Source organism: Eretmochelys imbricata, chromosome 11 (assembly GCF_965152235.1).
Source record: "Eretmochelys imbricata isolate rEreImb1 chromosome 11, rEreImb1.hap1, whole genome shotgun sequence".
Lineage (NCBI taxonomy): Eukaryota > Metazoa > Chordata > Testudines > Cheloniidae > Eretmochelys > Eretmochelys imbricata.
In genome coordinates, this window is record NC_135582.1 from 53,659,468 (window position 1) to 53,673,627 (window position 14,160).

The window sequence follows — 14,160 nt, forward strand, 5'->3', positions numbered from 1 at the left end:
TGGGGTGGAGGAGCTGTCATTCTATCCCTCTCAATACCCCGCCCCTCTTGCCGCCTCTCCCAGACTCCTGTTTCCTCACATTCTCCCTCCCTGTTGTCTCTGTCTCCTGTTCCCCACTTGTCCCCTACATTCACCTGCCACCCATATTTTCTTTTTTTTCCTCCTTAGAGTCTGTTGAACCTCACATTCTTTTTCTCCTCCTCCACATTGACTTAGTATCCCCCCCGGCACTCTCCTTCTCTGCCACTTTCTACAAACACACATTCTTCTGTTCCTTTACTGTCTCCTGTTTAGCTCACATATGCCAAATAGGGGGCAGCCATCTTGGCTGCAGCAGTTGGGTTTGAGTCCCCATTTGAAAGCAATGGGAGACTTTAGCCACTTTGAATAGGGCAGGGGAGTATTGTGACAAGAAAACGAAACAATAACCCCTCTGAATGCTCATAAGCAAGTTATAGCTATTCAGAAATTGTTATTTACCTAGAAATAATCCAAGCAGTCAGTGAGCCAAATTCTAGTCTCAATTTCACCATCACAAAATAATTCCACTACAGTCAGTGAAGTTACTCTGGATTTACGCTGCCACATTCTGCTCTCATTAACACTAGTGTAACTCTACCCTGACTCTAATGAAGTTACTCCATATTTACAGTGGTGTGGTAGAATTCTAGCCTCAATGAAGACAATGGCAAAACACCACCAATGACTTCAGTGGGATCAGAATTTCAACCCAGGAGGTGGCACTAACATCTGAAAAATCAAGTATGCACAACAAATCCTTTAGCTTTACTATCTAATGTTATTGCCTTGGGTTATATACAAGAACACATATTGAGCTCTTGCTATAATTTTATGTCATTTTTTGCCACAGAACCAAATGTTACAGAATCTACCTTTTGGACAAGAGATTTATGTATCAAATACAGGGTCCCATAACAGACTGTAGTGAATGATACACACAGAACAAAATGTGGTTTATGATTTATTCAGGAACATTGAAAATCATGAAATATTGTCTATATAAGAGACTTCCTCGATAGAGAAAATATTGTCAGTTTCTTTGGGGGTAGACTAAATTATTTACCAGGACATTCTAAAGTATATTGACAATAAAACAACATGAAGTATAAGTAATTCCAGACAGTCTTGGCTTCTGTTAAAACCAGGTTCATTATTATATTTTTTTAAAAGAATGTTATTAGGAAAATAAATCCTTTGACTCTGCAAGGGCAGAAGTTTGTGCAAACAAACACAATCTTCTAAAAGGAAAAATACATTTCTCTGAAGGATCATGCTAACTTAATAGATAGGAAGGGCAAAATTCTCAAAAGTCTAAAAGCTTAAGTCCCATTTTCAAAAGAGACTTTTTTAGGCACTTAGGAGCAATGAGACTTAGGATTCAAAGTCACCTACATGGTTTTGAGAATTTTAGTGGAATTGAGAAGCAAATAATTGGTCTGAACTAAAACAGTATACAATGTAAAACAAAACAATTTTGCCAGATGTGGTACCAAGTTCCCAGTGTTCAAAAAGTTACATGTCCAGGATTCTGGACAGACAGTGCATGCTGAAGACAATGCTGCTGCATCCTAATTGCTATTTTTATCCATGCTAGCTAGATTAAAGCTACCGTGAGTATATCTACACTATATCCCACCTTAGATTGCAGTGTAAACATACCTTTTGTGGACCACCATAAACTTTTGCAGAAGTGAAGTTTCTACATTGTGCTAACTCTTCATTACTTAATACCTTTTTGCAAGTATATCTGACAATGAACGAATACCTAATTTCTCTCTGAGGAGCAAGAAAAAACAACATGAAGCATTATAACCTCACAGTACTATAAAATGCACAGGGTACTGCAGATGCGAAAGAAGGTGGTTGCTTCTGAATCCAGTACAAGTAGGTCACACATAGTTATTACACACACTGCTGAACATGAAGCAGCCAATACCCCTGTAATGTATGTGGGCTTTCAAACTACCTTTTAGTACCATATACGAAAATCAGTAGTACATCTTTTTTTTAGATGCTCTGGTTGAGACCAACTGATTGAAGAGGGAAGGGACCCAGTGCTGACTGACCTAATTGCTATGTGGATTGGGAAGCTGGCAAAATCAGATATTAGTTTCCTTTATGTTTTCCTTCTTTACTATAATAAAGATAAATATTGATTTATTGAGTGCTATTGATTTTAGGGGTAGTTGCTATTGACAGTTGCATCAGATTTGTACAAGTATCTATCATCTATAATGCAGTTTATTTGCATGAAAATGCATTTTAAACATATTGATATGTGTCTTTTGCTAACTGGTTTATTCATTTCCCATGTAGTAGAATTTACACAATGTATATTAGTGATTAGAAATGAAATATGAGATAAAGAGTTCTTTGCTTAATACCTTTAGGAAGGAGTGTATATGTTTTGGGGGAGAGGAGTTTATTTTCTGTTGTATACTTTATACATCTGTGCAAGTCTTTTAACTGTGTCTTATTCTGCACAATCTATGCACTTTGCAGTACACATGCTCACTACACTTTGATATTGAAATGCAAAAGAAAAGGGTATTACTTAACCCTGGTACAACATTTTCACTTTGATTCACTTTACCAATCAGAGGTTTTCAGCTTTTAATCCTGATTTAAGAAAATACTCCAGTCCTTTCCCCATCTCTTCTGCTATAGAAATTCTGCAGATTTATAAGGTTTATTTCTATTAGTTACATCATGCCACTTAAATGGACACATCTCAGACCTCGCTTGGTATCTTTCCATACCATGACTAGCATAGTGTAGGAAGAATGCCTACTCCCTCAGTGGTCTATAAAGCAAGAGATTAAGACCTGCATTTGGGTCTTTGACATGGTTGTACACTGACACTAAGCCACTTTACCAGATTAAAGAGCACTCCATTTGATATGTACTATTTATACACTAGCTGAGAGTTTAATAGTGTCGTCAAATGCTTTTTGGACAATCTCGAAAATACTTTACTCTGTTCAGAACCTTATGTTTCATTCTCCATTTTCTTTTGTATCTCTCTCAGGCGTTACACTAAGTAGCCCTGTCTTGCAAAGTCAATTACTCCTTAGCAAGCTCAGAAATACAAACCCAAAGTAAGCAACATGACATATCTGATTTACCAACAGATTGCAATCTAGTGCTAAAGAGCACGGCCACTGCCCCACTTTAAATATTCATGAAGCCTACTGGTGCAAAGTGCATTAAAAGTGGGAACAGTGCCAGTAATACACGATCCTCTTGGTGACAAGAAGATTTCACAGATTAAAAGAAGCAAGATGTTAAAGACTTCAAGCTGAATAGTCTTTGTTCTTAACACAGTAAAGATGTTCACTAATGGAATGCCAGATCTCACACACACTTACAACGGTAGAATGTAAAATGGACTACTAATAAGCGTGCAGAAAGCTATCTGTTTATTACAAATTTCTCCAAATTGTCCAGAAAATGGCCACACACATTCTACCAGTTTAAATAATCTGTTACAGGGCAACATGCCTCTCAACAGAATCCCAGTAGTCGGGCCATTAATAGCTCAAATGTCATACAAGTCAAAAAAATTTTTAAAAAATAGTGACAACACATAGCTCTCTTGAGCTGAGTGGCATTTGACAATGACTGACAAAAAAAGAGCTAAAACAGGAAAAGGGACTGAAAAAAAGAAGACTGTAGCAATGCAGAATAATGTTAATTGTCCCTTTAAATCATTAGCATCCCAGCCACATCTGCTATCACACCTGTGCTCTCTTCTCTGATCTATTCTGACACTCTAGAAGTGTTAGGCAAGCAGCCAGCTTCATATCCAAGGCTCTCTATGATCAGTTTCTACTACCAGCCTGCTTTCCTGTTACTTAGAGTGAATCAAGTACCAACCCCAGGGCTTTGGAACAGTTTCTGATTGATAGGACAAACTGAAAGTTCTAGGCTAATTTCCTCATAACAATAGTTCACAATGCTTGCTAGTAACCATTGACCTAATTTGGACTCCACAAAGCTAATCAGTCAAGTAAGATAATTAAAGAAAGTTTGTTTCTGAGACTTGATAAAAATATCGATCAAATAATAAACTGATGTGTGTTATTCACCTAATCTGGAGCATTTATTTTTTACACACTGAATTTGTGTGTATGTATATGAACGAATGTGATTGTCTTTGGTTCATGTCAAATTCTGAAATTCAGTCCCAGTATATTTGAAAGAAATCTAGGCTCTCAATACATAGCCTGCTTCCATTTCAGAAATATAATAATAAAAGAGGCTTACACACAGAAGACTTATTTCTTAGAAATATGTTTATCCAAAAATAAATCGGGGGTAGGAATTGGAAAACAGAGCTCTGTTGTAGCACACAAACTGTTGACTTCAAAACAACCCTTTAACAGCCTTAGCATGGTCTTTTTACTTCTGCTTTGAAATCTGGTTTACTACCTCTTAACAAATTAACTAGTAACATCCTTCTAAGTGTCCTTCCCTGCCTCCTGCACCCCAAAGCGTATTCCCCTGAAGAAAGACTGCCTGTCGATAAAGACCAGGCACTTCAGTTCCTACAGTTATGTTGTTCTTCATAGATGTTTCAAAGGAAGGGAATTAGGCTATTTTATCTGTTATGTTTCCTCAAACAAACAAAAAATGCTAGCATTACACAGAGCTTATCATGGTTAATAACATTATCCTGTACTCAGTTATACTCCCTGTCCTTCCCTTCTCTTCTACTTCAACTTAAAAGCTCACCTAAATATGAAACTATAACCACTGGACTGTGACTTCTGATATATTAATTTTAACAAAGTTTTATTTTGACACACACATGACCAAAGCACTTCTGAATAATTGGGTGAAGGTCCTACTGGGAAACAGAAGATTTGTGTAATACTCTTAGACAAAATCAAAATTAAGCAATTTTTTAAACTCAGTCTCATTCCATTATTACAGACATATAATCAGGAAGAATCTTGCTTCTATTTTTCAGTGGCACAATTTCTCTTGCTAACTGGATTCAGAGCCAGTTTTTTTTTTTAAGCATAAAATCATAGGCCTTTGAAAGCTAGGCAAGATCAGATCAAAATGAGCACAAATTTATCACGTGCTTTCTCCTAGCTTACCACATCCATAACCTTCCTTACTGAAGAGAAGCAATGTTCGTAATTTCATGCCTGACTGATGCACAGAACACTGTGTTTGGTTGGAATCAGTTGACTAACACCATGTCTAATAACCTTCTTTGGTATTACTCCCTCCCTATTCTTTTCTTAATCTGTTCCTTTCTGTTTGTTTTATACTCTCAGTTTAGAGACAGTCTTATAGCTTTATCATGTTTGCCCTTCCAAATAAGTGCTCTCAATCCAACAAAGCGTGTTTTGCAATGCCTCTATCTATGTGTAGGATGAATGGACTTTAGGCGGAGGACAAGAGAAAGGGTGTACATTATTGTTTAATATCCTCTCACATGGTGAGTCTCTGAGCTATGACACCTTTAAATAATAAGACATTAATAACAGAAGAGATGTGTAAAATTACTGTACCAAACATCCTCTGCATCTTCATCACACTCTGCCCCAAACTGGCAAATGTCACAAGTGGACGTCTCTTTTTGATTGGTTTCTCCTGAGCCTTCATTGACTGTTTGATACAAAACACAGAAGCATATCCATTAGTAAACACAAAACAACAGCAAAGTGATTCTCATCTATAGGAAAGCTAAATTTATATATTAACCTTTGATAATTTAACACAGTGGTCAAGATGGTGGTGCTCGGGTGACATCCATATTTCAAACAAGAGACTATCACAAACATTTTTCCCCTTACCTGGGATAAACACCACAGACCAGAGATACATGCGCTAACTGAGAGAAGAGGAGAGGAACGGGGGAAATCAATGTATGTGCTTTCCCATTTCAACAATATTTTTTTCTCAAAATCATAATAAGGAAGGAGGCAGCAACACTGAGCTGGCAAACTCATATTAAGCTGCACTGCTTTATTCCTGGAAAAATATTAGGAATTGATTGATAGTATAGCACAGTGATTTACTTTTGTCTTTTGCGGTCCGTGTAGGTGAAGATCTTGTGAGGAACCCAGGGGTGTATGCTTCCCCAAGAAATGTTTGGAAAATATCTGACTCATGGTACTATCTGGTCTATTCCAAAGGCAAAAGATTTGTCTCTTCAGAAGTACTGTTATAAGCCCTCAGGACTAGTCATCTCTGGCAAGGATGATTTAGCACTGTCCAGATTGGGGAAAGAATGCCACCAGGGACAGAGAAATCAATCCACCCCTTCTTTCATTTTGCTGGCAGAATTTTCTCATGGGCCCCCTTCAGCACAGAATTGGACACGGGGATAAAAGGTAAAATTTCCAAGAGTGCCTACATAGGTGACATAGGAGTCTAAGTGCCATTGAAATTCAATTTGAAAATGTTACATTGGGCTTTGAATTCAGCCCTTAATGTCCCATAAATTACATGAAGGAACTGAGGGAAGAATATGAATGGGTAAGTTGAGAGAGGTACAAGTGGACTGATGGATAGTTTTAGGGAGAATTCTTGTGAAATGATCCAACAGAATGCTATAGATGTTTTTATAAAACTGTATAAGTACTGAGAGCTGTGGACAGATGCTTTGTAGTAAGACACAATACATAAAGATATAACTCTTATAGTAACAGAATAATTAGCTCACACCAGATTTAAAGTAACAACTTTGATTGTCATTATCTGCATAGAAATTCTATGCTACTTACTTTTAATGTTTTCCTTTTACTATTTGTTCATTCAGATTTTGTACAGTGGTGCAGATTTACTGTAGGATAAGTAACTGTAGAGATTTAGGCTCCAATCCAGTGAAGCACAGAAGCCCCCTGTATAGCTTTAAGACCCACTGAAGTTGATGGGATTAATCACTAGAGCTGGTCAGGAATTTTCCAGCAAAACTTCCACTTCCCGTCCACCTGCCGCCATCAAAACTTTCCGGGGGAAAGTTGGTTTCAACAAATGTTTTGGCTCAAAATTTTTTTGAAAAGTTTCTAAGTTGTCAAAAGATCCTGTTTGTAAAGGAAAGGTATCAGTTTTCTGGTTCAAAATGACTTTTCCTTAAAAAAATCAGTTAATTATAGTACAATTTAAAAAAAAATCCTCAATTGAAACAAAATGTTTAGAAATGACTGAAATGAAATAATTTTATTGACGGGTACCAGTTCTTCCCCCACCACATCAGATATTTGGTTTACGAAATTTTTCACAATTTTGACTTTTTTATCCCAGTTCAGGATGAGAAAATTTTTCCAGAATCTCAAAAGTTTTCATGGGACAGGAAAACCATTTTGTGCCCAGCTCTACGCATCTCATTCTGAAAGTTGCTGGAATGGTACTGTAGTACTAGAATTACACACATTTTAAGTTTGTATGGGCGGGCACCAAATTGGTTTGTCTTTCCTCCTAAAGTGGTGCAGCACAAAATGATAAATGATTCCAAATTACTGCAAAGTAGTTTTTATGAGGTAGGTATTCTAACCCCCCAAAAGAGGAAGGGTAGTTAGGGAGCTATACCTAGGTGCTGGCCTGGATTTTGGAGACTTTCTGCTCTGCCAGAAACTCGCTTTGTGACCTCGCCATTCAAGCCTAAATTTTCAAAGGGGCTAGTGATTTTTCGGTGCCCAACTTGAAACACCTTAAAAACCTGATTTTTAGAAGGGGCTTGGAAGAAAAATCAAGCTTTTTAAAGGACTGGTCTTCACTACAGGGAGATCAATGCTACTGCAGTCGATGCAGCAGGAATCAATTTAGCAGGTCTAGTGAAGACCTGCTATATGGATGGCAGAGCACTCTCTGGTCGAACCCGCTACTCCAACTCTCTGAGAAGAGTAAAGGAAGTCAACTGGAGAGCGTCTCCCATCGATGCAGCGCAGTGAAGACACTGGGGTAAGTCGACCTAATCTACGTTGACTCCAGTTATATTATTTACGTAGCTGGAGTAGCATAAGTTAGGTCGACTTACCCCCGTAGTGAAGACAGGCCCAAAGTGTCTCAAGTTGAGATCCCAAAAATAGAGGCACAAAAATTACTTGCTACTTATGAAAATTTAGGCCTATTACTTGACTTTGCTTCAGTGCCCCATCTTCTAAAATGGGGTAATAGCATATTTCTTTACCTTGCTGTGGTGTTGCGAAGATAAATACATTAAAGGTTGTGAAGCCCTCAGATACTACAATGATAGTAACCACAGAAGTACCTAAGAGAGAGAGTCTCATATGTTTTTCCTGTAGGCTTAACAAAGTCAAAGCAAACATTCATACTTCTTAGATTTGAGCTATTCTAAAGGAATTTCCCATCAAATCACTGCCTGAATCTAAATTATATTAAAAAGGAAATTTTCACCTAAGGTGACTTTTGGGATATAAAAGAAGGAAGTTAACATCAATGGGGGCTTTTTTCCTGCTTGTAGAATTGTCGTAAGTTTATTTATCTTTATACACACACAACTTCAGTTTTAAGCAATCAAGGGAAGCTGAAAAACAACAACAACAAAAGAAAGCCAACCAAGCAAACCCTGGATTTCTGCTCCAATGAGTTGTCACAGTTGAAAGAAGGGTCCAGTATGGTGTTTTGATGTTTTCTTTAAAAGCTCTGGGAAATTTAGCGTATCTAACCACGTTTGATTTTTAATGGTAATCTATTTCTTGGAAAGGGCAGTTTTTGGCAGCCAATCTTGGCAGTGGTCTTGTGGCTAAGGCACTCAACTCCAGCTCTCTCTCAGACCACTTACAATTTCCCTGCCCCACAGATTCACCAGCTGTAAAATGGGGATAACTATACTTTGCAGTATAGTTTGTAAAGCATTTTGGGATTTCCAGGTGGAAGGCACTAAATAACAGCCAAGTATCATCTATCTCATAACTGAGCATTTGTAAACAGGCCATTTGTCCCAGTTTTGGAGGGAGAGAATCTATATTTTTAGCAAAACATCTTTTGTTTTTCTATTCTGTTGCTCCAAAACTCACTTTTATTGTAATTAAAAAGGTGTGTCCTTATTTTACCTCCACATTTGGCCAGGAACTTTTCGCACTGTCTCAAGCAATTTAATAGCTATGCAAGTCATTTTTTAAACAATTCATGTAATTGAAAGGTTTAACATTTTGAATAAAAGGAGATGTTTTAGAGGGGAATATCTTCATATAAGTATAGCACAGCTCTTAATTTCTGCTAGAAATGAACAGGTAGCTCTTTTATCAAAGAAGCCATGCATTTGGCATTCCAGAGACAATGTACTAATGGCACCACTGAGACTCCGAGCACCCAACCTTACACATTCCTGATTAAATGGCAATGACTTAGCCTTTCCTCATTTTTCTGCTTTCAGTGTCTACAGAGATGGCTGATCTTAATTAGAGCTATGCAAATAATGGACTTTGCAGCTGGCTGGTAATTTAATTTTGAGCCCCACTGAAAACAATTTTTTTTGAAATTTTTGTTTGACACAAAGCAAAGCTTTTCAATTAAACTTTATGCATTTTTTATATTTACAATTTTTTTAAGGAAATTGCAAAATGAAAATATTGGAATGTTTTGTTTTGAAAATGTCAAAATTAAACATTTTGATTTGTTTTTTTTTTTTTGCGGGGGGAGAAAGGGGACGTTTTGACATGAACAATTTGGTGAAAATTAGTTATATTTGCAAAATGTTTTGGTGTTACTGAATCTACATTTTTCCAGTTTTGGCTGAAAATGTTTGCCTTGGATTATGATTCACATTTAAGATGAGTTTTCTCTCACTTTCTCTTTCCTGCTGTGCAGATGAGTGGCCTTGATAAAAGCAGACATCTCAGAAAGAGTTATTTTCTCTGTATTTCCTTCTGCTATTTAGCTTCAGGACTGGTAGATGCTCACTTTCTAAGGTGACTGCTTTTTTTTCTTTGCTGCACTAGCTAGTTTGCACTTGCCTTTGTAGCTCAACTAAACAAATCTTTACAGAGGAAAATTAATTAGACATAAGAAAAAAAAATTTACCGCTGCACTGGAAAAAAGCTATCTTGTCTTTTAAAAGTGAGTTGCTCCTGGTAAAAATAAAAGGGCTCTTCGCTCTGCCATAACACACACAATTCTTATCTTATTAGCAAGTTTAATACAGTTGAACAATTCCAGAGGACCACGGGATAGCAATGTGGTAGGGCACTTGTCTCAGGGGAGCTTTAAAAGCCAGAGCCAGTCTCTTATTATTAATGTAATGCAGAACTGCTAAGGAGCAAGTTCTTTTTTGTGTTAGCATGATTAGCAACTTCCAGAATGCAAGTTACTGTCACACAGGAAACATGCTAACATGACTTTAACACCATCTGAAAGTCACTTCAGAGACAACCTCAATTTCCTCAGCAACAGGGATTCTTAGCTAGAGATGCACAAAACATAATTTAGACAGTCAATGGACTGTGGTAACCACTACAGCCCCTATTTTAAGCATCTGGCCCTCTTCTGGCAGCCTCACTGCACTCAGATCAGATAGCTGTGTTATCAACAGGATCTGGGTTGCTTGAATCTCACACAAGGGAGAAACCAAATTTGGAAAGATTTCATATTGTTTTTGTTGCTAAGGAAACCACTTTGTAAGCATCTACATTGTCAGCATATTTGTTTGACGTTGTGCCTGTCTGGCTTCCAGAATAATGGAAAAACCCCAACCCATTAGTGGAAACTTCAACCTTCTTTCCAAATCTCAATTTTATGTAAAAACTTTCAATTCTTTCAGTCTGTGAATACTTCTTTCAGGCACCTGCACATATAGGAAATCACACTCTGACTTTAAATATCCAACCTGCCACCGCACTATATCCCATGAGGGGTTTAACGCTCTGGCAGGTCTGATATTTAACCAAAAAGATACTAAATAGCGGTGCTTGAACTGCTAGATAAATCTTGTTAAGTATTCTTCCAACAGGTAGATTGGTAGGTCATCAAATATGCTTTTATCTATGCCTTTTGGAAACTTGCTTCCATCCACCCCTTCACAGCAGCCACAGTGGAATTGTTAGCCCTGGAGTGGGTAGCAGAAATTCTTGACTTCAGACGCAAGGGGCCACATATTGGTTAAATGACAAAGGGAGCAAACATTCTCCTCTGATGGATAGTGCACAGGGCAGTCAGTGTCAGAGGAGAAGAGGCACGGTGGGTAACATGAAAGAGGAAGCAATTAAGTGGTAGCATCCCCCACAACCACATAGCTCTGCAGCTGTTAAGATACATTTCATATGTATAACTTTGAAAGCAGTCAGATGACCTCCAAAGAGTGGTTCCAGTTTGCAGAGGCTTATCCAGGGTAATGAAAGTTATTGCAATGCTATCCCAAGAATATTTTTAAAATATGTTGTATAAATACAACAAATACACGCATTATGAAATACTATCATAGTATAAAAATACATGAAATATATGTACTTTGCATTATTATGGTTACATTCCGACTTGTGTTATGAAATCTGATTTAGATTACTGTCTCTAATAACCTAAATTTTAGCTTGTTAAGTACAAAATAATGCAGTTGATTTAATATAAAACAAACCATGAGAAATTGCCTTGTCTGTCTTGGATTGGGAACCTCACTACCTTTTTGTGATTACTTGAATCACTTAGTGGTTAGGTAATACAATCATAAATATATATATATTTTAACAATTTGCTCCTGTGCTATGGAATTCTGAAATCATGGAAGGCTAATTCCTTTAAATGGAATTGGAATTATCCTGTTAAGTATTGCCATATAGTAGGTAAGATTAGGGAGAAAGAGAGAAACAAATAGAAGAGTAAGGAAAAGACAGTGGGCATGACTGTTCTTCAGCCTATGCACTCACAGAAGACAGCCCCCCCCACCTTATGCTACTGCACATGCTGCCTGGTTCTTGGGACTGGATACACATGGCTAAATGGGTGCTCTTTGTCTGCTGTGGGTAGATGGACTGAGAGTGGGTGGAACCTTGGTTTCACTCACTGAGGTGCTAGCCAGTGGAGCAGAGTTGGCACTGGGAAGAAGGAGGTTGTAGTAATTTGCTGTTGGTATAGACCCACAGCAAGTTACTATACCCTGAGGCAAGGGCGGGGGTGATGCTGTGATGCTTCTTGAACGTTATCATGGGATGTGCTCTTGTGGCATACTGTAGCTTGAAAGATATTTTGGGACCGTTGCTACCACCTTTACTCATGATGATAGTACCTTTGTCATGTAGTTTTCTGACTGAACTGTTCCGCATGAACTGTGGGTGGTGGACTCTACTACTGTGAAGAAGTAAGCAGCAGAAAAAGACTCGGAACATTGAAAATATACTTCCTTTAAAATTTACCTCCATTAGCAACTGCATTAACTTAGGATACAAGGATTCCCATACCACCTGCTGATAGGGGACTATGATAGTCTTTCAAGGCTGGAATAGGTCTCTGCCTTAGCTAAGCTCCTAAGCTAAACTAAGTCTCTTTCAGGACGGGAACAAATGTTTCAAGATGCCCAGGCTTCCAGTTAAGCCAAGCATCCAGGCTAACTACCGTCCCAGGCTGACTGGCTTTTTCAAAGCTGGGCCAAGCTCCTTAACCCTGCTGCTACTGGACACCACCCAATCAGCCACTAGTCTCAGTAACAGCCTACTTGGCCACAACACTATTCCAGAGGGTTGGTAGAATTTGGTAAGTCATCAGTATTACCCAGATCTTTACTTTTCTTCATGTGAAGAAAATATCTAGCAATAAAGCCAGTCAATATATAAGATTGAAAATGCAGCACCCATAGTGATGTCTACTCTTCTGTCAGACTGACTCATGTACAGAAGCTGAATGGTATTCTTAAAAGCTCCCCAAATTTTAGATAACTTTGCTTTTCAACTTTGTGTTTGTGTGATAAAATTGAGGGCAGCTTTTTACAGAGGACTGAACTAAGCAGAATAACTTTGAACTACAACAAGTCTGAGGAACAAACTAACATCTTGATAACGTGCATAAATTACCACATAATTAATACTTGCATACCAGACTTGAATGAGCTACCTCCACTGAATGTCACAGTTCTCTTTTGAAGAGTAGGAAGAAGGTCCACTGTTTTATGTCAAATCCTCAAACCTAGACTTTGCCTTTCTTCTTGTATAGTTTATGTGCCAAATTCCACCTGCAATGCTCAGATAGACTTTAATGATAAAAGCTGTTTACAGTGCATATAAAGGCTTCCAAGCTGTTGTTTTCAAGTTTTATTTATGCTTCATAACTCCTCTTATTTTCTTCTTAGAAACCTTGTCGTGACTTAAAGAAGCATTTATTGGCAAGAGAATACTAGTAGCTAACATAACATAATCTAGAAAGTGGGGGGAGAGTAACCATTATTCATTCTGGATACAGCAGCTCTGAAAATTGCTAAAGGTCTTCAGTGAGTGCTACTGGCCTGCTATTAAAAGAGCAGTATGGGCCAAATTATGCCTCATCAGAAGCAATGGAGCACTAGAAAAAGGGAGCAGGTGCATTTCCTGAGCAGCAGGGCCTGGAGCCATTATGACTGCATGAAGAATAATAATCCAGGCATGCAGAGAGCAAGGTGGTGAGGAGAAGCTCTTTCTGCATGTTAAAGGCCTGATTCAAATCCCACTGAAGTCACTGGGAGACTTATCATCAATGCACTTTGGATCAAGCCCTTAAAGAGGGCCTGAGTCTTGGTTTCATCACCTTACTCAGACATCATCCCTGTGTGGCTACTAGCACTGAAGGCAGCCTTTCCTTACATTGTCTATTCAGCATAGACAAGTTATGAGTACCCCTTGTGCAGGTGTGTTGAAAGGGAAAGGGGTCCCTGTGCTCACCCCAACTTCTAGCACACCTGTAATTAGAGCGACCACAATATACTTGGGATGTTATACTCAAATGTATATGTGGAAGGCTAATCTGATGAATATTAGTTGGTACTTAGATAGCATGACTCTTCTTCCAAGAAGTGTTCCAACATTAATTATCACTCTCCACAAAACACTGTGAGGCACTTAGGCAAGCATTTTAATCCCCATTTTAAAAAGACTGGAATATCTGAGGCAGAAATCTGAGTTTCCAGAAATGGCTTCTAGCTTTGCTGTTTGTTTATATAGCGACCAATTTCAGATACCATGGCCACAATTTCCTAATCTG

General features: G+C 38.2%; 1 protein-coding gene across 1 annotated transcript in view; it reads right to left on the reverse strand.

Moving 5' to 3' along the window:
• The window catches only part of TMEFF2 (transmembrane protein with EGF like and two follistatin like domains 2), a 171,272-nt gene that overhangs the window by 68,493 nt on the left and 88,619 nt on the right, over nt 1–14,160 (reverse strand). Inside the window, exon 5 of the mRNA XM_077830140.1 lies at nt 5,547–5,643. Within this exon, the coding sequence (XP_077686266.1) occupies nt 5,547–5,643 (97 nt within the window). The remainder of the gene's footprint in view (nt 1–5,546; nt 5,644–14,160) is intronic.